At 40.4% G+C, this 23,915-nt stretch overlaps 1 protein-coding gene across 12 annotated transcripts in view; it reads right to left on the bottom strand.

Moving 5' to 3' along the window:
• Window positions 1-23,915, bottom strand: part of KYNU (kynureninase) — a 120,444-nt gene that overhangs the window by 60,020 nt on the left and 36,509 nt on the right. Inside the window, exons 1-5 of one of the 12 annotated variants that reach the window (XM_065561622.1) lie at window positions 22,455-22,581; window positions 21,239-21,298; window positions 15,841-15,973; window positions 13,843-14,032; window positions 8,077-8,197 (exon numbers count right to left, since the gene is read on the bottom strand). In XM_065561622.1, the coding sequence (XP_065417694.1) occupies window positions 8,077-8,197; window positions 13,843-14,011 (290 nt within the window). In that variant the 5' untranslated portion in view covers window positions 14,012-14,032; window positions 15,841-15,973; window positions 21,239-21,298; window positions 22,455-22,581. Of the gene's footprint in view, window positions 1-8,076; window positions 8,198-13,842; window positions 14,033-15,840; window positions 15,974-21,238; window positions 21,299-21,664; window positions 22,098-22,373; window positions 22,582-23,915 lie in introns of those variants that run through there. The other 11 variants (XM_065561624.1, XM_065561623.1, XM_042860894.2 and 8 more) reach the window with 11 other exon arrangements.

The raw sequence follows: 23,915 nt of genomic DNA, 5'->3' as shown, positions 1-23,915 counted from the left end.
ATGGAGGTGATGTGTCACACATCACCTTCATAATGGTGCACATAACAAAATTTATGTGGTGGGGGTGGGGCCGCAGGGTTTAGAGTGTGGGAGGGGGCTCAGGGCTGGGGTGCAGGGCCCACTTCCTCCACCGTCTCCACCATCTGGACCCACATTGCTCCTGGACCGCAGCATCCTTTTCAGGACATGGCCCTCTGGTTGTGCCCCAGCCTGCTGTCTCCCCCTTTCAGGGGACAGGCAGTCCTCAGTCCTTCCACTTGCCTCAGTTGCCAACTGCAGTCTCTAGTCTAGCCCCTGGCTTCAGGGGCAAACTGCAGTCTGGATTTAGGCAAGTCTCCTTATAGACAAGTAGGGGTAAATGTGGGGGAACCCAGGCCCACTCGCTACCGTGGGTCGTGGCCCAGGGACCCAATCACTGGCAGCCACTTACTGCCCTTCCTCCTATTCCTGGCTGCCTACTTTCCCTGGGCCACTTCCCCCATAGCCCTAGCATCTTCCATGCCCTTGCTTCAGGGCCTCAGTCTGACCATAGTCAGCCCAGAGCTCTGCTGCGCTGCCCTGCCTCCAATCCTCCTCCACAGAGAGTCTTTCCCCCTTTGCCCTCCAGGTAGAGACTGCCTTTGTTCTGCTGAGTAGCCCTTTATATATGGGCTGCTCCAGCAAGCCTTTTCTTGATTGGCTCTCCCAGTGAGCCCTTTCCTGATTGGCTGGGTTCTGCACAGCCTCTCCATGGCTGCCTTAACCCGTCTCCTGCCTGAGTGGAGCAGCCACCCCACCACAACAAGCTTTCTGTGGCAGATGGTGTTCTTAGAATTGTATCATCTAATCCTGATACAAGTATCAACACATGATGTTAGAAAATGCTGGTGGCCTATAGCACATGTCTACACTAGCACTCCCATTGTTACCTACCAACCACACTGCAAAACTAGCATTGTAACTGGAACTAATGAAAACTGTCAAAACTTGTCTACAGTATTCTTATTCCTCCCTACCTCCATCCACACAAGTCTGAACTTGGAGTATGATTATTTGTGATGTATGAACCAAGAGAGAAGGCTGGTCAAGTGCCAATGGCCAAAGTACTGCACTGATTCTGATATTATCATAAAGTTGCCTCAACTGTGCGTGAGGCAAAGAAGAGAGTCTTTGCCTTTGCCTTCCCTAAAGCATCTGCTAATTCTCTATCAGCTCATTTTTCTAGGGACATTGTCAGTTTGGTTAATCCTGCCTGTCTTAGCTTGGGGCTGATTCAAGAATCTTCCATTGTCAGGATGTTAGTAGTTTGCATAGAAAAATTGCTGATTTGGGCTGAATTCTCAGCATCAGTGGAAGCAGGACAGTATTGTGTGGGAACAAATATTCTATTTGAGTTCCAGACAAAGCGTTCTGAGGTGCTGAGATATGATGGTAGAACTCTGTGTGACAAATTGTGTTCTAGATCAGAGTTCGGCAAACTTTCAGAAGTGGTGTGCCGAGTCTTCATTTATTCACTCTAATTTAAGGTTTTGTGTGCCAGTAATACATTTTAATGTTTTTAGAAGGTCTCTTTCTACAAGTCTATAACATATAACTAAACTATTGTTGTATGTAAAGTAAATAAGGTTTTTAAAATGTTTAAGAAGCTTCATTTAAAATTAAATTAAAATGCAGAGCCCCCCGGACCCAGGCACTGTCAGTGCCACTGAAAATCAGCCTGCGTGCCGCCTTTGGCACGCGTGCCATAGGTTGCCTACCCTGTTCTAGATCCATGCCTTATCCGGCTGATGAAGAGCAGGGGAGGGTGGGACGAAAGGGGAGGGAGTACTACAACCAGTAGTAATGGGGACTGCCAGTGCTTCCCTTAAGCCTGCTGCTCTTAGAGACATTTGCTATGACCTATGCTCAAGAACCACCACTTAGCACTGACAATCTAAAAATTGCCCTGTGTTGGCAGCGCCAGATTTCCAGTTTAGACACAATAGACCTGTGCCTAGGGGCACTAGCATTCTAGGGGTGCCTAAAAGTTAAAATTGGGTTTAAAAAGTTAAATTTTTTACAGAAAACACAAAGGTCAGATGTAGGCGGGGGGGGGGGGGGGGACACTGAAGATGCTGTGCCTACGGACATGGAAGTTGTAAATCCGGCCCTGTGTTTTGGAGGTTCCCTTTGTAATTAAGATTACTGGAAACCTTGTGGAGAGACAACAGTATCTATATACCGCACATTTCCTGACCCTTGTCAGACTGCATACCAATCAGGGTATGATACAGACACTGAACTAGCTATGTTAGTTCAGAATCTCCTCCTAGCAATGGATAAAGATCAATGGCGAGACCCCCCAGTCAGTGTAAATCTTCATCGCTTCATTGACTTCAGATCTTGCCACCAAGTGTCTATGCTGATGGCGGCAGATCTGTTAGTTGCTACTGATGATTGCTGCTGGCAGGGTGTTCTCCAACAATGATACAGAGTTAAGAAACTTGCTTCCACTCTCTTAATCAGAATTAGCCTGAATTTTTGTTGATCTTCAGAGAGCACTACAAGGTTTATTTTCCCATCTTTAGAAAGTGGATGCTGCAAGAAGAGTAATATTTAGGGAGGGAGGAGTATTTTTCATCACCTCTGCTGTGCTGCGTGGTGTAATTAGTTACCACCATATTTGAGAGGATTGCTGTTAGTTCCCTGTTTTCATATTTGCTTGATTATTTTTCAGAGACTGATTAGGATGCCTAGAGGGTGAGATGGGCACCTTTTAGTTGTTTGCATAAATCAAAATAACTAATAACGGATTCAGGAAAAGGACAGGAAGTTTAAGGAGTGCAGGTGAGTGGGGGCAAAGGACCGAGGGGAAGAAAAGAAGACAGGGACTAGTGAAAAGGAGAAAGGAATGGAACAAGACTTGGAGCAAGTTGGAAAGGGCCAACACAGGAGGGTAGAGAGAACCAAGGCAAGAGAAGAGAAGTTTCTAGTCTCTAGAAACTCTAATTTGCAGAATAATATTTATTTGATTCCTTTTATTTATTTGTATAATCTCACTTACACCCCACTGCAAAATCTTAGATTGCCAACACATAGGCTATTAAACAGCTATCAGTTGTAACAACCCTCAGACACTATTTACCTGTCCTGGAGTTTACCTAGTTGTGCTTGGTAACCTAAAGGTAAAAGGCACCATAAACTATTTTGAATGGCTTCAACTATCTACTCTCTCTTTTTATTGCTTTTTTTTTCTTTTGCATGCTGACATCTCCAAGTGTAAGCTTCTCTACTCTGTTCTATTTTGTACTGACCTTATTTTGACTTTCTCAGTTGCCTTAGGTGACACAGTGATATAGTTTTTTAACTTTCTGCTATTTACCGAGTAAGGTGTTTTGGGCGAAACAGTATTTTTCGCAAGAAGCCTTTGTAGATTTGTTCCCTCTGTTCAGAGGATTTGAAATCATGTTTACCCAGATTTTTTTCTAAGATCTAGTTTTTGTTTTGAAGGCATTTTTGATATTATGGAACCTCATGCTGCATCACCTTTCCTTTTGGATTTTTTATATTCATTGAGCGGGGAAATAATCCTTCATTGTCACAAAGACAAACAGAAGAATGGAAAGCAAACCAACAAAAAGGGACAGTGAGGGAGCTGAAATATGCTCTCTCTGCATCATTTTACAGAGAAGAGTGCTATCTGACTTTAACCTTTTGAAAGAAGCCAGCCGTTTCCGTGATAAAGTATGATAATCATACAAAAATGGACAGGGTTGCAATTTTTTAAAATGAATACACTAACTGCAGAGCTGTGCTGAATTAATAGCCAAGAGGAAAGAGTGCTTCACAAAGTTCAAATTCATTCAGAACAACTCCCTCCTCCCCTATAAGAATGCAACTAGCTATTGTAAATTGTAAGCCATTTTTATTAACTGCAACCTTCGTCTTTTAAGGAGTAAAACAATCAAGTGCAGCATTTCCACATTTACAGAGTAATGTATATTATTATGCTTCTGTAGCAGCCAATTGCCTATTGTAGAAAATGTATCCAATTAGTAGAACCTACTTCCCCTAGTCAGCCTCCCCACCTTTCCTCTGACCACTTACCAGGAACTCACATCTGTTCTAGCCATATCCTTGTGATGTGCCTCAGGGGTACCGAAAGTTCCATGGCACCTTACCACTACCTGCCTTCAGCATGAAGCATTCTTTTCTGTGCCTGTAGTAGCTCAGCTTCCTGATATCAACAGCCTCTGGCCACACAAGCACTGCCATCCAGGTCTCTGCAGACTTCACTTTTTCTGTGCAGGCTAGTGATAGGGACACGCCAACCCCTGAGTGCTCGGAGCGCTCGTTGCAGTGTTCAGCCTTTAAGCATTGGACACTCAAAGAAACTACCAGATAAGCTGTCCCCAAAGGAACAGTACACACTAGCTTGTTAGAGTCAACAGAAGTTCAACTCCAATATAACATTACTGCACTGATACATTTATAGTGAAAACAACCAGAAGTTGTTATATATGATATAAGAGACAGTGAATGAGGACAATAGAAACAGAAATTATTATGTAAAAAAGAAACATAAAAAGCAAACCTAGGTCTACACTCCTCTATGGTTGCCTTTCCTATTTAATAAAGGAGATTTTCCCCTTGGAATTCAGTCTTTTGCAGAGCTAGCTGATTTTCAGTCGAACTAGGATCCAAGCATTCATGCCTCAGGGAATGGGGAAAAAATGGTGTCTTTTTGCCTTTGTCTTATACCCCCAAAGTTTTTTATTTTGCCCCCAGAGTCAGTATGCGCCCCTCCTCTCCTGGGGTTTATTTTTTAGTGTCTTGTCTCCTGTTGGACTTCCCACACCCCTCTTGAGTCATATGTAAATGGGGCTTTCATTGTTTTGGCCAACAATGTGCATTCCCTCTAAGGTGCATGTTTACGTGGCCACCCAAGAGGGCATCAAGGGCCACGCACCTAATTAATGGAGCCATGCAGGCGTGCAGCCACAGGTGTGCCTTGACCCTGGAGGGAACGTGTAAGAAGGTGAGGTGGGGGAATACAGGGTGGATGGGGGCAGTGGGGTGAGGTGGGGGGTGGGGAGCTTGGGATGTGTAGGGCTGTGGTGGCCAGTGAGAGACACCTCTACCCCAGCCCTAGCGCCAGCCCCAGGGCTGCGAGGGCCAGGGCCTGTCCCGATGCTGTGGTGGGGAGAGAGGACTCCTCCTCATTCTGGAGCAGTTGTGGAGAGAGATGCCTGTCTCTCCCAGCTCCGGGGTGTCTGTGGAGAGAGATGCTTGTCTAGGCCATCCGGGGCGGCTGTGGGGAGTCCTCTCTCCCTGCAGCAGCCCCAGGGCTGAGTGTGCCTCTTCAAATCCCCTTGCTGCAGGGTTTGTAAGGTCCTTGTAGAGATCAGTGTAGGTGACAGAATCATCCCTCTGTATGACCACTGCGGTCTTCAGTGTGACACCTTTTCTCTCTTGGGCTGCCTCAGCTTTGTCATGGTTATAACTTTTTAAAATTATTTCTAGGTTTTTTTGTTTCTACTGGTGGTGCACATCCGCATGTTACCTCAATATTGGCATTACACATAACAAAATTCATTCTGCACACGGATGGAAAAAATTAGAGGGAACATTGCCTATAATGCTTAATCTACATGGCTGACAGAGAGACAGGTGAATCAAAGTCCTTTGTCTGATCCAAAACCTGTTCATCATCTCTGCCTTGGATGCAGATTTTAAGACATTTTTCAGTACATATACACAACTCCTTAAATATCATCTGTACATACATCTCACAATGATTATGAGAATCAGTATGACAAATTTGTATTAGATACCTCTGCCTTGACCCTCTTTGGATAAATATCATGAAAGCAATGTGTTTAGCATAGTGAGTCTGCCAGGCTCGCCTATTAGGAGTTTCTGTTATGGAACAGTAAACCTTTTAGCAGCTGGCACTGAGGGGTTCTTAAGGTCAATATACTCTACCCAGTAAAACTCCTTTTTTCTTCTTTTCCCAAATAACTCACTCATCTGGTTATTCTCTTCCTTCTAATCTCTGCTCCCTCATTATTATTTCTCCCTTCCCTCTCTCCCCTGTTGCAGTTGCCCAGGTATATGTTGGACACCTCAGAAAACAGGCTAAGATTCCATGCTCCATAAAGCATACTATATAAATTTAACTTGACAATCCCTTAGGGAAGAGGAGAGGGAGGAAAAGAGTGACAATAAGGTAACATGAGAATTCAATAGTTCAATTCCTTCTCTCTCTCTAGTTTCATATATTTTCTCGCCACATGTTTCAGAAGTAAGGTTTCAGGTGGGATTAAATGTGCCACCTAATTTTGGGGTGGCCATGAAAGAAGATACAGAAATAACAGCAGGTTGAAAAATAGGGGTCCCACTCCCCCAGGGAAAATTTTGATTTTTCACAGGAAAAACAAAAAACAAAAATTGCTGAAGATTTTCCATTTTTGAATTTTCCAGTGGAAATAAAATAACACTTTTTCACAGAAACTACACCCGTATATGCTTTCCTTGAAAATATTCATTTAGCTGAAAGCCCTGGTGGAAAAAAAAAAAAAGATAAATGTTTTTTTGACTAGCCTTAATAAAAAATGTGTATGAAGAAACACTAGAAGATTGCAGTAGTTGAAGCAGCGGATAATAAAGGTGTGGAGAAGGGATTTGGCTGCTAAGATGGAAAGGAAGGGACAGACTTCAGAGATGTCTTTGGAATTCTTCTCCTCTGTCTTTTGTCTCTCTCGTATTCCCTTCCTCTAACTTCTTCCCCATTCTGTCTCTTCTCTTCAATTTTAAAGTGAACCTGGTCCTATTCGTGGGGCCATTTATGGTGAGAATTTTCCAGGTGTTCCTACATCAGATCCACATTGGAAGTACTTGCACTACTTTCTACGTCTCTTTGCACTTTTACCATAGTGTATGCAGTGTGGTTAGCAGAGCTGTAATGTGCAGAGAGACCATCTTGATTATCACTCCAAAAGTTTTCTTTCTCCTGCTGATAATAGCTCATTTTAATTAATTAGCCTCTTAGAGTTGGTATGGCAACTTCCACCTTTTCATGTTCTCAGTATGTATATATATCTTCTTACTATATGTTCCATTCTATTAATCTGATGAAGTGGGCTGTAGCCCACGAAAGTTTATGCTCAAATAAATTTGTTAGTCTCTAAGGTGCCACAAGTACTCCTGTTCTTTCTGCTGATAGTAGTGCTGCTACTAGCCGTGCCAGAAGGAGGTCCCCTTTTAGTCACCTGATATAGCTGTTATCTTTGGACCTCATTGTTCTCCGTACAGCTGCACAAATCATGAGCCCAGCAGCCGCTGCCTTACTATTATTTATTATTCAATTGCAAGTTTAATTAGTTTCTAATAAATTCCCCTTTTAAGCAGCACATGGAGATGTTTGTGAAGTCCCCAGTGCTGTAATTTCTCCACCTTTTCTTATGCCAGGTCCATTCTGTGATGCTAGTTCTAATCCATATTCAGCCGCTTGCTCAGACTCTGCTATGGACAGAAAGTTTGTTCTTCCCATACAGAACAAATTTTCAGGCATGGTATCGGAACAGCTGGGGAACAGTCAACACTGGCAGCCATACTACCTGCGCTGAGAGCCATCTAAATGGGAGTTTGCCTATTTTAAGTATTGTTGGGATGAATTATGAGCAATGAGGAATACTAATAAGAACATCATGGGAACTGACATTGCATCATGTATATTGGCAAGTAGCAGTAATTATATGAGCCTGTGTGCTTCCTATGTAAGCACAGCTAAAGTCTGAATGGAGCAAGTTAAAGTCTGTAGCCTGAAGACATCCAGGTGACCCAATTGGGAGCCTCCCTCTGTCTTAACCAATGAAAGCCAGGCTAAAATGATCTCTTCTGGAAGTTTCTCTTTGCCTATTTTCCAGCTCACACCTTTTAAAGAAGATTTAAGTTTTGCTAGGAATACACTGAATATGTTTTACCCTTGTCTTGGGAATGGTTTGAACATAATATTCTCCTAATAAAATGTTTTCAGGCTAGTTCTCCAGATAAGATAAAAGGTTGCCCCCCTGAAGCAATGATGGTTAATGTTTTACATATTCGTTAATTACACACCTTTTAGCCCACATATCCAACTCTTCATCCAGGTAAGCTTTAACTTTTTTTGGCTGAAGTCCAAGAGAATTCCCAGCAAAGTATATGCAGCTTTCATTTTCATTCACTAAAGTTGAGTCAGCTGGGAGGGGAAAAAATAAAACAGCTCAATTATAACTGTACCATTATTCAGACAGTTCTATCATCCCCTTCCACCCCAAAGAGCACCAATTTCCTGATCAATGGAAAGATCAAATAAATGTATTAAAATACATGCTAGAAACAAACATTAAGGTTACATTTCTTTGTGCAGTGATTTGATTTTAGGGCTATAGAAAAATAGATTAAATGACTAGAAAATATCTCTTGCTTGGTTTTGCCATACTTCATTGAACTGAACCAGTAGTACATTTGTCAGAAGTAAAGACAACTTTGGTAACTTCTTAATTAAACCTTAAAAGTCTTTTAAAAAGCATAAATCAGACAGCAATTTTTATCTAATCTGTTTTACAGATGCTCTGTGCCTGTTTTTCATGCACATTCTTTTTAACATGAACAATAGAGTGGTGTAAATATTATTCACACTTCTAAATTGGTTCTATTAACTGTTCCTTTGTTATCCAGGAAGACAATAATAGTCTCACTGAGACTAGAGAAAAGAATCTTATTCAGAATTTAGAGCTGTAAATCTCACTAGTATGTCTTAAATTCCAATCAAGCATTAAAACAGATAATTGCTCCTCTGCACTGCAGTCCCCTCTTCAGACATAAATACCCATTGGCTACTGATGCAGAAAGCTGGCCCCACCTCCTTCCCACATTGTTCTACCTTTACATCTGTTATCCTGTGGATTCTCTTTTTTTTTTTTTTTTTTGGTTATCAACTGCAGATAGGGCTTGGGTCTGGGCCTTTTTCCTCTTACAAAATGCTGATAATTTCCCTTTCCCTGACATCTTTAATGACTCATTGCACCGTAGCAGCTGTCCAAACTATGCTTATTTTTCAGCACCATATTAATTATTCCACAGCTTCTCTGACTAGCATATTGTAAAGCCATGACATTGCACCAGTGACTACTATTCCCCTTTCATTCATAGAGCTCTTCATTTTATTAGCTTATGCTACTACTTAGCTCTCTATGTAGCTATTCTGCACCAACTTTTCTTCAAACCATTGGCCCTCAAATTATTTCTGGAGGGGCTTAGAGGGATAGGCATGGGTCTGTATTACAGTGTTCCAAAATACTGAAGGAATGTTGCTAAGCACTTTAGCATAGTAGTAACAAAAAGACAACTGCAGTTAAAACATGTGCCCTTACATATGGCAGAATATAAAACAATATGTACAATATAAAAAGAAATAGATAAGATTTATATTCAAATGAATTGGAATCATTCAAGTAGGTGTGGAAAACACTTACTATATCATCTCTAAGAGGTCAGATTTAATAACATATATCCTTTTGCACACAGAAGTATAACATTGCTCTACATATAATTTAGAGATGCGTTTCTACTGATTTACGGTCACCTTTAATCGAAGACTGAAAGCAAGTGGTCTTTCAGTGATGATCAGTCTAAATGAAGAGGAAATATATAATTTTCTCATTAGCCAAGAAAGAGCTACTGGCTATGCTAGGCTATAGTTATATGCCTTGTTGTAGATGGTCAAAGAAGAGATTAGGAGCTTTACCATTACCTTTCAACATTTTATTTAAGAAATTATAGTTCAGCAGTTTCAAGCTGAGGGCATCCCAACAAAGCAAGTATAATGGAGACTATGCAAAGAAGTGCTTAGAAGTCTGAATATTTATCTAACTTTTCCGCTGTCATCTCACTCCATTTGTTCTACTGAACCATCATCCATATGCTTGCCAAACTCCCAGAACAACGTGACATAGAATTAGTCCGTTGGCAGGTTTTCACTTGATTTATATAGTGTAAACAGTTATTACAATTTACATTATGATAAAGTTAAACTATCATTATGATATTTGACACTTTTTAGAGTACATAATATTACACCTGTCTCCCATGGATGTTCTCATCGCCCTCTTTCAAGACTATGTTAAAACCTCATTGTAATGTTTTATGTAAATATATAAAGAATACTTGATGGCTAATATCTGTAATGACATTTATCTTCAGGAGCGAGTTATCTAGGATCCGCTCATGTGTGAAGATAAATGTCATGAAAGATCAGTCATTATAGTATATCTACATAATGTAAATATTTTTTACCCCTGCTGTTCTTCAGGACAGGAGCTGTATTTCATGACAGTTTTTGAAAAAAGATAGAGGACTCAGGATGTGTGAGAACAATGGGTTCTGAACACTGTTAAAACTTTTACTGCCTTGTACATTGTTGTGCTACCAATGAAACACGTAACAGTCTTGGGGCCTAGATACCATGGTGAATGGAGTTGGGGGTGGGGTGGGGGAGGGAGAAACGATAATATTACAGGTGTGCTAAAGTAGAGAAAACAGAATATAGAAATCTCCTTATAGTTGTGTGTATAGAAAGAGATACTTTTTTGGACTCCAAGTTGCTGAAATACTAAACTGATAGGTTCCCTAGAGATATTTGGGACAGAGACAAAGAGAGAGAGAGAGAGCTCCATACCCATTTGCCTCTCTTCTATGATCATGGGGGAAATAAAGAACAAAAGTAAGGTAATCAGCCCAAAATGGGAGCAGAGAAGAAAGCAGGTATTCAGAAGAATCCCGCAAATGTGCATCTGCCAGAAACTCCTCTGTGCAAACTCCATTTCAGAGCAGATGGACCACAAACAACCATGCAGCCTGCTATTAGAGTAAAATATCCTACTTCCATTGAAGTCAGTGACAAAGCCCCTATTGACTTCAATGACAGGAAGGATCACTTCCCACCTGCACATATAGAGAACTAGATTGGATATCCCTCCATGCTCTGTGACTCATCAGAGGGGTCACAGAGTGCAGCTTTGCTAGGGAATCTAATGACAGTATGGAAGCAGAAGCAAATCATGTTGCCAGTATTTAGGAGGAGCAGGAAGGAGTAGGAAAGCAGAGATACTTTCACAAATTTGTCCAGAGATTCATGGAATCCCCTCTGTCTTCTACCATGGACCTCTACCTAACACACACAGTTCAGGGACTGGCCTTTGCCCCATATTCCGCTGTGTTTTCTGATGTGCCACCTGTACCCGCACTTGCAGAGGAACATGCAGTGGATTATTTGGTAGCAGTTTTGTGGGCAAATATTTCTTTCTATGTGTTGTTACACTGAAGGTAAACAGAATTCTTTATTTATTTCATAATGGACAAATTTTGCAGAAAGAAGCTAGTTATAGATCTACTAGGTATCAGCTTTTAATTTTTCTTGAATTATTTATTAAATGTCTCCTGGTAGCTTGTAACAGCAGGAAGGAACAAGTTTGCTACATAGATTTACCATGTAAGGAAACAGCATGCTGTCCTCGACGCTTCTAGAATTATATTGATTTGAACTGGTGTGCACTTTATGCTTAGACTTGCTCAGGGGAGATCTGAAACAGATTTGGTTTCCTAAACCAAAACTTAGATGATAGTAGGTGTGCTGCAAAGGTGATTATTTTGATCTCTCTTTAATTTCAATACCGACATATCCTTTCAGACAGCACCCCGCTACCGAGCATGGCATTGGTATCGGCTGCCTGGGGGTGAAGGGTCTGTGTTGACAGTCACTACTAACTGAAGGATCCTTTGTGGACAACAGTGGTTGGAGGTGGGAAAAGAGGTAAATTAGCTGAATTATTAATTAAGCTAGTATCATCAAGTGTCCTTAGTGAAACAAGAAACCTGCTCATCAGCCCTTACAACTGAATATAATGTGCTAGTTTAAGCCAGCCAAGATATTTTATACTAATCCTCTCATTAGAAGCCATATTGTAAACATTCACCATTTAAAACATTCACTGTTTAAACAAACAAACAAACAAACAAACAAACAAACAAAAACTTGGAACATGTGCCCTATGGATAACAGTATTTACAATATTCCTCATTTGAAAGGCTTTGTTACAAAACTACTATTACTGCATCCACAAATAATATTCACTTATTCTTGTGTCTGTATCCAGATGCTAGATCCATGGTGCACATATGAACAGAGTAAATAATAATAAATAATCACAAAACTCATATATCCTTCTTATGCCCTTCTCTGAGCTTTCCAGTACATTCTGTCCACTCTTGTTTAGATTGTAAACTGTTCAAGGCAGGACTGCCTATGTTTTGTCTTGTGCACCACTAAGCCTATTACTGGCACTTAACAAAAAACAGGTAATAGCCTCCAATTACTCATCTGTCAATATGAAGCAATTGGATATGTTCAGATTATCATTCCTAACATCTGTAATTTGAATAGGAAGTCTGCTGTAAGAGGGATTCATTTCTGTAACGATGGTTCTATTGTAACCACTTTGGGAAAGTTAGGATGATGTAGGGAATAAGAGCCATATTTCAATAACATTATTCATCCTGAATAGTAATTTACTATTACAGCAGTTCAATGATTTACATGGGATTATTTGTGGTTACTGTCATGAGTAAAGGTATCAGCATTGCCCTACATACATTGGTCAAGATGATACACACATTATTAAAATTCTACCAGTTTTTTTGTTTGCCCTTTAGCTTTAAGTCTGTCACTCATTTCTGCTTTGCTGGTCCCAAGCCTGACATTCAAATGCTAGACATGTCTGTCTATAATTCAGAGTCCTTTCATAGAAGTGAGAAAATAATGCAAAAAATTAAATAGTTTTTTTATTCTTCAATTATTCACTTGAATTTAAGTATTAGCATCCTTTCTTTTTTAGCATCACACCTTTGCTTCCTATGAATATCTATTGATGTGTATGCTGGCAGGATTGTTTGATGAAACAGGGAATATTAATTGAATATTGTAAAAACATTGATAAAAAGAGACTTTTCAGTATATAATTATGAGTTTTCACACAAGAAACCTGATTCTAACACTTACGTTCATCCAATCAGCGGGACAGAAAGACATTGTGACTTTATCCAATCAAAACAGTTTACATTTCTAGTGCTCACAACTAGTTGTTTACAAGCAAGCTACAGACCAAAAAATTATTCATAGACATTTAGTGATTCATTTCAAATGACTATATTTGGGAAAGTCTTGCTCTATTTGCAGACAATTCATGAACAGAAAAAGAGGAGCAATTGTTCAAATAAATGGTTTATACTGAATTACTTGCCCACATCAATCTTTTTTCCTAAGAGATAGCCCTGTATATTTCCCTTAGGATCCTGTATTAATTTCCTCTTGAGTCCTAACAATAAAATATTATATACTCTAACATAACATATATAGTGTCTCTTCCAGTACCACAAAATAATTGTAACAAAATACATAACACTAATCTATGTTGTACTGAAGAAGCAATTGGCTCTGAGCTGTAAGTTCTTAGAGACACTGCAGTTTCAATCCATTAGATAACAATTCTTTTGCCTATAATTTTCAATCAGTCACTATATTGTTCAAAGAAGCTGACTGACAGCATAAGCATTATGTAAGTACTGTATTTTCACATTTTTTGATCATTTTAGGACGGGAATGAGAGCATAAAGTATTCTGTGCCAGAATAAGCTGATGGATTGATTTAGCAACACTGATGACGTACTGTGCTCAGATATGTCTGCAATTGCTCCATTATCTTATAGGTGACAAGAATTTCTAAATATTTATGAAAAAACATATGCAGAAGATGCATAACTCCCCAATATAAGTATGATTCTCACTTGGAGGTAGATCCTTGACTTTTGGAATATGGAAACATTCACGGAGGTGTTTCAGCTCATCTTCTTCATCTAAGTGCAAAGCAAGTTTCTGATCTGCTGGATTGCATCCTAGCTGTGAGGCAGTTTGTTCTAAAACGGTCACTGGGAACTCAGGAGAAGATGAATCCATTTTCAAGTCATTTAATTTCACCTTAAAATGAAAAACATCACAGTTTAAATTCTACAGGATACATATTCTCTAGGGGCTGATAAGAGACCACTAATGCGACTTCAATTTACACCAAAGATGTATTTGATTCCGAGCTTTTATAAAGTGAAATATTTGAATGGGATGGCAAACTACAATTGATCAATTCAAGCATTTACAAGACAACATATTGCTGTAGCCCCAAAGGCATCTTTTCCCCAGATACAGTGCTGTTTCCTCTTTAAATTATATCAGCAGCTTCTAAGTTCTACCACTGCACTGACAGCAGTAACAAGTTCTATAGTGTCATTCACATTTGCAGAACTCAAAGCCAGGGGCAGCATTATTATTTTATTGTTTCTGCAATCTGTGTCTGAAAGAGAGCAGGTGTGTAGCTACATTGGAAGTTGTTTTCCAGTCTGTGCAATCTTCAAACTCTTTCAGCGTTTTCACTTACTGAAATAAATAATGAAAGGAAGAGAAAGAAAAAGGAAACACTGATGGCAGACAAAAGGCATGATTGGAAGTGTGTTTTCTAGAACAGGATTTGAAATAATATTTCACGCATACTAGGCCATATACCAATTTATGTTTAACATTATACTTTCTCTGCTGTGAGAAAGAGAGGGGAAAACACAGGCCAAGCAATCAACATGACAGGCCATATTTTCCAGAGTATGCAAATCACAAATGCAACATCTGCAATCCCACTAGTCTTCACATGAAAAACAGACACACCTATAAGGTGAAGTGTCTGGAGCATAAAAAAGTACCCTTAATACATTTTTGATACATTTTCACAGGCTTATTTGAAAATTTGGCCTAACATTTTTTCTCAAAGAATATTTGCCTTTGAAGTACTTTTTTGTGAATTGAATATTATGAGCTTTATTGTCCAGGTCTTACTGAGCCCCTACTATGTTTTGCAGCCCAAGGAGCACTTGGAAAAACTGATTTAATCAGCTATTTGGGGATTGGCCCAGTTTAAAGAAATCTCCAGGCAGCTAGAATGCACTCTATGTCACTCCTTTTAACAGCCCCAAAGGAAAGGCTGCTATAGATTACACACTAGACCAGATCAGCTCTAAGAATTAGGGAAAGAAAACTGGTTTAAAGCCACTTTTCCCCATCCTCTTCAGCTATACCAAGCAGAACTCTGGTGCAATTGAGAACTGGGTCTATATTCTTCCACTCTTCTTACTGACATATACCTCTGGTAAAAATTATTCCACCATAGAGTAATATGGCCAAATAACCTCCTACAAATTCCTCGCTTCATTGATCTGGCTTCATTGTTCCATAAAACTACAGATACAACAGTGAAAGGGGTCATATATATATACATACACAGAAACTCAGTCAGACACAAAATCAGTACAGATGAGATCTTATAGTCACAGTGCACCATGTGGATGCTAGAGGTGGGATCCAGGAAGGCACTCAAGTGCCTAATTCTGGGGTTTAGGAGCTTTAGTCCCAGTTTTGGCTTCACTGTGATCCATAAAACTGCTGCCGAATGCTGTAGGCACCTAAACTCATTTGGTGCCTAAGTTTTTAGGGTAAAAATTCCCTAGGCACCTGTATTTCTACTCTGGGCATACACCCTATTGCCTTACTTTAGGCGTCACGATGCCTAAGAACCAGAACATTTCACAAGCTGGGTAAGATAGGTGTTTGGCCACCTAGGCCGTCTGTGGGGCCTGATCTGGTAGCTGTGCTAAGAGGCTGCCTACTGGCTTGAATCCCATTCAAAATCTGGCCAGAGAATGAGGTGGTCTGGTAACTGCTAGTCTGGTAATTAGTGCACTTGCCTGGGATGTGGGAGACAGAGGCTCAATTCATAATTCTCTGCCCAGGGTGGAGGGGAGGGGGAAGGATTTGAACAGGGGTCTCCCTCCTCTCAGGGGAGGTGGTTCCTCAATTTCTCCTGTTGAAGCTGTTCCACTGTGGATAAATAATGAAAGTGTTTGGAGCAGGGGGACTGGACACAGAATCATCCTCACACTCTCTGGCCCAATGACTGTCCTATTGTGGATACATACTTCAATAGGTTAGAAAGAGCAAAAATGATTTGGTCCCACCGTGGTTAGGGCACTCACCTGGGAGATCCCAAGTCCAGTCCCCCTTTCATTATTTACCCACACTGGAACAGCTTCAACAGGAGTGGCTGAGGGAGCCATAGGTCAGAATATCCTATAGCTCAGTGTTTAGAGCACTTGGTTGAAAAAGTAGGAAACCCCAGTTCAAGCCCTTTCACCCTTCTATCAGAGGAGGGAATTGAACCAGGATCTCCTACCTCTTTGGCAAATGCTGTAGCCAGTGGGCTGTAAGAAGGCACCCCCTGCTCTGGCAGACTTGTGTGAAGCGAGGCAGGCACATAACTCATTCTGGCATGAAGCAGCTTAGGCTTCTAAGCCCTCTGACTCCAAGAGCAGGGTTCTCATTCATGGATCACTAAGCAGAGATAGGTTCCTAAATCTGGCCTGCAGGAAGGCACATATCTGAGACAGCAGTGGGGCTTAGCAAACAACCTCTCGTCGATATCTGCTCAGCATTACAATGCCTAAGTCCCTTTGTGTATCCCTGCCACCCTAGAGCCCTAAAAGATCAAGACCTCCTGTAAACAAGGCCCTACCCTTTCCTTTCTGTATGATAAAGAAAGGCAAAAAATTCTGCCTCTCCATTCTTAGAAAAGTTTTGTTAGGGTTAGGAAATTACTCCAGACAGAAGCTGTGGGAGGAGGAATAGGATTATAAAGTATGGATTATAGGGTATAGGACTTTAGGTCTATGGATCATTAGGTTCATTGTCTTTCACCGCTTCAGGTTTTTGTAATTCTTAAAAGGCACTGTTATCTAAGTAAGAAATCCATCTTAACATAATATTCTAATATATATACTTAAAAAAAATCTTAATAATTGATAGCTAAAATAAAGCCAAACATATGACAAATAACTAAATTCAGATCAAATGGATTCATATCTAATCATCAGGTTAAAATCAAATAAGTGAATTACCCTCATACGATTTCTATCTAACAATCCAGGGAGACAACAGTTGGGGGTTTATCCTTAAGTCCCTAAATCACAGAGTATCTTCAGTGCCAGTTAATCTAAACCTATACTTCAGCCAAATGGCAAGGATAGGAGGTCCTAATTACTACCAAGTTAAATTAGCTGACATTTCAGTTATGATCATAATGCCAATTGTATGGTGGCCCTGCCAGACTTTACTTACATAGTAACAGTCCTTCCTCTGCTACCAAGATATAATTACAAGAAGAGAAGAAGAGATCACACATGACATCATGGACAGCAGTTTCTATGTAGTTTAAGGCTGTTGCACCTGGGAGATTAGTTTAATGTACTGTTCTTGTTTTAATTACATAGAATTCAATTACTTATTGTCTACACACACACACACACACACACACACACACACACACACACACACAAATGTTCACTCACTCTCTCAACTAGCAGACATATAGTTCATCTGATAAAAAGAGAGAAAAGAAACAAAAAAAGAAAAGGTTGATATTTAACTTTAAACTTCTCAGATCTTACAGTTTCTCAAGCCTTCAGGGTGGTTATTTGAAGCAGCTGGAAAAACAGCTGGTGATGTTTTGTTTCTAGTGACTCAGTTTAGCTGATTAGCATTAATGGACCCATAGGCTAGTGGAATAGGAAGTTATGTATGCTTGACTGTGACAAGTCTAAATGTTGCTGGTATGACCAAGCTCCTTACCCTTCAATGGCCAGCTGGTGAAGGAAAACTTTGGCCTTCTGACTTGTACTGTGACACTGCATGGCCAAGACCAAAGATTCCACCTTTGATAACACCTCTTATGGGTTATAATTAGATCTGGGCAAAAAAATTTAGACCAATAATTTATTTGCCAAAAAATGCAGATTTGGTTGACTCAGAAGTATCCATGAATCAGATATAAAGTCAGCAAATAGTGTGGGCTGGGAGGGGAGGGTAAGATTCAAAAACTGGCCAAAAGGGATGGTGGGGGTTCCGGTGCCCAGTTTATAGCCTTTAGCCCAGTGCATAGGGCCCTCACCTAAAACAGTGGAGACCCAGCTTAGAATCCCTACTCTGGAGCAGAGATTTCAACCTAGTTCTCCTTCTTCCCAGAGAAGCATCCCAGCCACTAAGATACTGGCTACTCTGGAGTGGGTATCTCTCCATCTCTCTTGATGAAGCTGTTCCACTTTGCATAAAATACTTGAATGTTCATTGGGCCTGAGAAAGAACATGAGATTGACTCTGTAGCCTGGTAGATATGACTCTCACCTGGGAGAGGGGAGACCCAAGTTCAAGTGTCTACTCCCATGAATATTTATGGGTACAATGTTAAACAGCTTTGACAGCAAATGTTGAGAGTCCCTGCTCCCCCCAGCCTTGTGGTAAGGATGCTTACCTGGGATGTGAAAATTTGAATCCCCACTCCAGCACAGGAGAATTGAACCAGGGTCTCCCACATCACAGGTGAGTGCCCTAACCAGAGGACTTAATCACATTACCACCCTACCTTTTCCTCCCTGTCCCACCTTTTGAGCCCTTTTTTTTTTTTTTTTTTAAAGACCCCAAACAAAATGGTTTACTGCAAACATGTGTTGTTCTGTCCAGAATGAACTATTTTGATTGGCTAAAGGATTTTAGTATTCAGTTCAACTCAATTTTTTTATCATTATTATTATTTTGGAAATGCCAGTGAACCAAAAAAGATAGATAATCAGTTTTTCGCCCAGCTCTAATTATAACCAGGTTTTGCCTCCCCCGATAACTCTTCCTGGAGTCCCTCAGGGAATCAGAACACCCGCTGGAGCCACTTGATATTGACCAGTTACATTTGATTTAGTAACCTTTCTAAAAATGATGATTTTCCCCAAAATTTGCTAATGCTCCTAAGAGTCCAGAAAACCCAGCTAGCCTAGTTGATAATATTGGGCATCACTGGCACTGACAACTCTGCTCTTCTCCAAAAAATATCACATGCCAGAGGTGACTTCTATGTTCCAGATTTTGAATTCCAAAAACTGTTGCCTCAATCATTAGTTCAGAATCTATGTTCCAGTAACTTTCACTTAGAATGCAGAGGAAAGTCTCAGACAGCACTGAGTCCCATAGGGAAGCCCTAGTAGGCAGCTGTAACTTAGGCAATCTGGGGCCTAAATTACACCAGGGGCCTTCTCTCCAGGCCTAAGGTGATTTAAAGCCACCTTATACCCCACCTACCTCTTTTCTCCTAGGCTGCGAGGTCTGTTCTGCCCCTCTCAGAGGCACAATACAGAATCTGACCCTTAGACTTACTATTCACCATTTTTTAATATATATGCCCAATAGTTATCACCCTGAATTAATGACCACTGTACTTCAGATGACCTTTGCCTGACAAGCAAATATCATTACTCCCACCCCCCCATTTGAGGCATGATCCAAAGCCCACAGAAATAAAAGGATCCTTCTATTAAGTCTAGTAGAGTTTGGATAAGGTCCTTGGTTCCCTGTCATTGCTGCATTTTGCTATACCTGATCAATGACTTCCATTTATTAAGATTCTTATTTATATCAAGTTTTGACAGCAAATAAAAAAACCCACAAATATCTAGAAGCTATAAATGAATAACTGTTTGGAGGTATGTGGTGTGACATAAACATTATGAAATAAGATAAAACTACCAAAATAAAATCAATCAAAGTCCTATTGAGGAATGAAATCCCAGAAACCCAGTTCTGAGACCAGAATGAGTAAACATTTTTGTCTTTGGAATAGGAGTTAGACTTGCTGGATGCTAAACCATGAAAGCCTGTGCAGTCTTTATGACTGGCATAATTGAGCATCCTAATTGCTGCTGAACAGAGCCATGCAATTATTTCCTACAATTCTCAACGTTAATTTGTTATATCCTATATGCCCAGAAAATAATATTTCTTGAGAATTTTGTAAACACTGTTTTACCGAATTATTGACAGCTAACTGAAAAAAATATGTGCTGTATTCCTCTCCAGTTGAAATTCAGAGACCTATTAATGCAAAGGCCTCATCCCACCATGATGAATTCACTTCAGAATTTTGTCAAAATGGGACAAGTTTTCACTAACTGAAACAAAAATGGTCAGAACACGGCTCATTTTTTTTTTTAATTTAGTTGAGATGATGTGATTTCCTCCTCTACTATTTCCCTTTTAACTTTCTGATGTCTATTTGGCTTTCTAGAGACAGCATTTCTTTTCTATAACTGATAAGAAGTGATGTTTCTAGTGGAACTAGGGATACTGCCTGGCCAGTATTTGACTGGCCTGGTCAGCTTTTTTATGGATTTGCCAGTGGACAGAAAAATAATTTAATCTGCCGGGTTTTTTTTAAGCAAATCTAAAGATTTGCAATATTCTCACAATACACAGGGATATCTAATATTAAAAGTTTCTGTGTCCAGTTAAAGATGCTGCAGTGTTCAGACTTCCACAGTTTAAGTAATAATAGATCAAAACTGTTGAAAATACAGCAGCTGTCTGCCCACCAACATACAAGTGCACCCGCATGTGTGAGAGTGGGTTTGAGTCATGCCAGAGTGAGGAGACATGCAAGGCATATTAAATCATGGAAGATTAGGGCAACAGTGCAAGTGATCCTACTACACCCCTAAAAAAAAAAGCTCACATCAGAAACTGCCCATTCAATGACAACAGGCTAAAACGAAACAGCCTGCAAAGACTGGCTGGCAAAATTTGCTGATGAAACAAAGTTTGTTATCAATGATGTCATCAATCTTATCTATACATGTTATCCCTCTGGATACTATAAGTGAGCTGTTGTGGGGAGGGAGGGGGAGATTTGCAGAGTTGCTTTGTGGATGGGGATTAGGGTTACAGCAGGCTTGTCTTCTGCATTTTATTTTTTTATTTTTTTATTTTTTTGCATTTCAAAGGTGATAACCCTAAGTGGGACTCAGTTTCTTTCTATGTTTCTACCAGTATTTTCCAAAGTATCTTCTGTTTCTCCTCTTTCTCCCCTGTGGACTCTGCTGTCTGTTTCCCCACACCTCTTGCCATTCCCCCTTTTTACTGCCACCCCTTGCCCAGGCTTCCCTATCTGGCCCTAGTTCTTTTGTTCTCCTCCTTCTCTTACTTTATCATTCTCCTCCTTATATGTTACACACACACACACACACACACACAGATTTGATGAAAAAGACTCACCGGTGGCTATTGGCAGTCTCCTGTTTTCGAACAGAACAGATGCAGCCAAAATTAAGGAAGCTGAAAAACAGTCATTATATAGGCTTTCAGCACAACTATCAGTTTTATCCTTACATTTCCCATTTTAAAGCTATAAAACAAACAAAAATGCCACTAACAGCCATGTGGATATTTCTCTTTTGCCCTTTATACATAGTTTACTAACTGAAAAAAAAATCTCAAAGGAAATATTAACAAACCATCCTATCAAACTTACAGGGAAAGGACCTTTAGGTTTAATTATAAGAACTATAATTTGATTATTTTTAGGTCAATTTTATACTATTTTTATAGTTCTATTCTCTGCCTATATAATTGTATCATCATATCTTCATTATTCAACTGTCCCCCAATATTTTCCTAAAGTGTTCAGAGCTGATTACTCACGGTACTTTCCGCCTAACACGGTGCTGTCACAAGGCATAACATGAATCTTTACTTAAAGCTGAACCACCCTAACCTCTTAACAGAGGTTATCACATGAAGAAGCTTTGTTCCACTTTCTGCCCTCCAATAGCAGCTCACCAGGTAGCCAAGGGTAGTTTAACCCATAGAACTTTGATGTTTTCCAGGCTGCTGGCCAAATAAATGTTTAAGAAAGTCATATGCATGTAATATAAATCCGTAGTCTCAAGGGTTAAAAGACACCAGCTGAATGCACCAATAACTGGACGTGGGAAAGGACTAACGAACTACAGAACTGCAGCCTTTCAAAAAACAAAGTTAAGTACAAGGGTCTGATCTTGCAACTCTTGGTCACATTAGTAATTCTTATTCGTATGAGTACAGTTTGCAAGATCAGTCCCTAAAAATGCAAGCCAAAGCAATTTGCTTTCTAAACTTACATCATCCTAACAGGGTTTTTCAAAATACTGCATTAAATTCAAGTAAGTTACAGAACTATAAGTAACCAAAAAAATTCTAAATATAATATTCACAGCATGACTGCTACAATATAAAGACAAACATTCAGGAAACATATAATTATATAATTAAATAAGTTACACAGTACAGTGTCACATCTGCAGCAACAGAATGTGACAGACTGGAATTACAATAAGCTCAGTTACTTAAAGTAAGTTAGGCACATATTGACCTTAACATCAAAAACTGACACAGTGTTAAAAGTAATTTCACACAAAGCTCATCTTTCTACTCCGTAGTAAAACCACATTACCCTGCAGCTAGCAGCCATTTCAGACAAAGAATGAGGAAGTTCTTAAGCACTCAAACAGTGTTCTGATAAGAACAGCTTTTTCCACAGACCTGTGTTTTCTATGTAAAGACTGAACAGCACTATCTCTGAACACGTGACCAGCTGCAGTTAATCAGAAGTCAGATACATGAAACTTATTTCTCTGACCACAGCAAAATTAAATGCGACACTAATTAAAAAAAATATATAGATATAAGCAATTTAACTTTCTCTCACGTAGAGATACACTAATGGATCCTTGCTATCAGATTAAGGTGTGTTTACATTTGGCGCTGGGAATAGAGTGTAGCCATAGCCAGGACCGTCTCTAGTTACCAGCAAACCAAGCACGTGCTTGGGGCGGCACAATTCCAGGGGCGGTACTTGCTTCGGCAGTTGCGCTTTCGGAAGGGTTTTTTTGTTTTTGTGTTTTTGCTTTGGCAGTTGCGCTCTTGGAGGGTTTTTTTTTTTTGCTTGGGGTGGCAAAAAACCTAGAGCTGGCCCTGGCCCCAGCCATAGCTAAAAATAGAATGTAGCTTCAGTGGTGCAAGTGGCTAGTGACCTTGAGGTACATGTCTATTAGCTTGGGCCTTTGCTGTTGCTCTAGCCACCTTGGCTACACTCTGTTTTTAGCACACTAGCTAGGTCACAGCTAATGTGGGTATATCTCCTTCAGCTAGGATTTACATCCCCAGCTCTGAATGTAGACATACCTTTAGTGAATATCATATTAAACCAGAGGGGTAGCCGTGTTAGTCTGAATCTGTAAAAAGCAACAGAAAAACCTTTATCCTCACGCACAATTATTTCAAATTTGGTGACAATATATACCTCCAGACCAGTGGCACCGCTATGGGCACCCGCATGGCCCCACAATATGCCAACATTTTTATGGCTGACCTGGAACAACGCTTCCTCAGCTCTCGTCCACTCATGCCCCTTCTCTACCTACGCTATATTGATGACATCTTCATCATCTGGACCCATGGGAAGGAGACCCTGGAAGAATTCCACCATGCTTTCAACAGCTTCCACCCCACCATCAACCTCAGCCTGGACCAATCTACACGGGAGGTCCACTTCCTGGACACCACCGTACAAATAAGCGATGGCCACATTAACACCACCCTATACCGAAAACCCACCGACCGCTACGCCTACCTTCATGCCTCCAGCTTCCACCCCGGTCACACCACACGATCCATTGTCTACAGCCAAGCACTGAGGTACAATCGCATCTGCTCCAACCCCTCAGACAGAGACCAACACCTACAAGATCTTCACCAAGCATTCTCAAAACTACGATACCCACACAAGGAAATAAAGAAACAAATCAACAGAGCCAGACGTGTACCCAGAAGCCTCCTGCTACAAGACAGGCCCAGAAGAGAAACCAACAGAACTCCACTGGCCATCACCTACAGTCCTCAGCTTAAACCTCTC

Source organism: Chrysemys picta, chromosome 11 (genome assembly GCF_011386835.1).
Source record: "Chrysemys picta bellii isolate R12L10 chromosome 11, ASM1138683v2, whole genome shotgun sequence".
NCBI classification, from domain to species: Eukaryota; Metazoa; Chordata; order Testudines; family Emydidae; genus Chrysemys; species Chrysemys picta.
The sequence above is the reverse complement of the archived record's forward strand: the minus strand, read 5'-3'. Positions and strand labels throughout refer to the sequence as shown.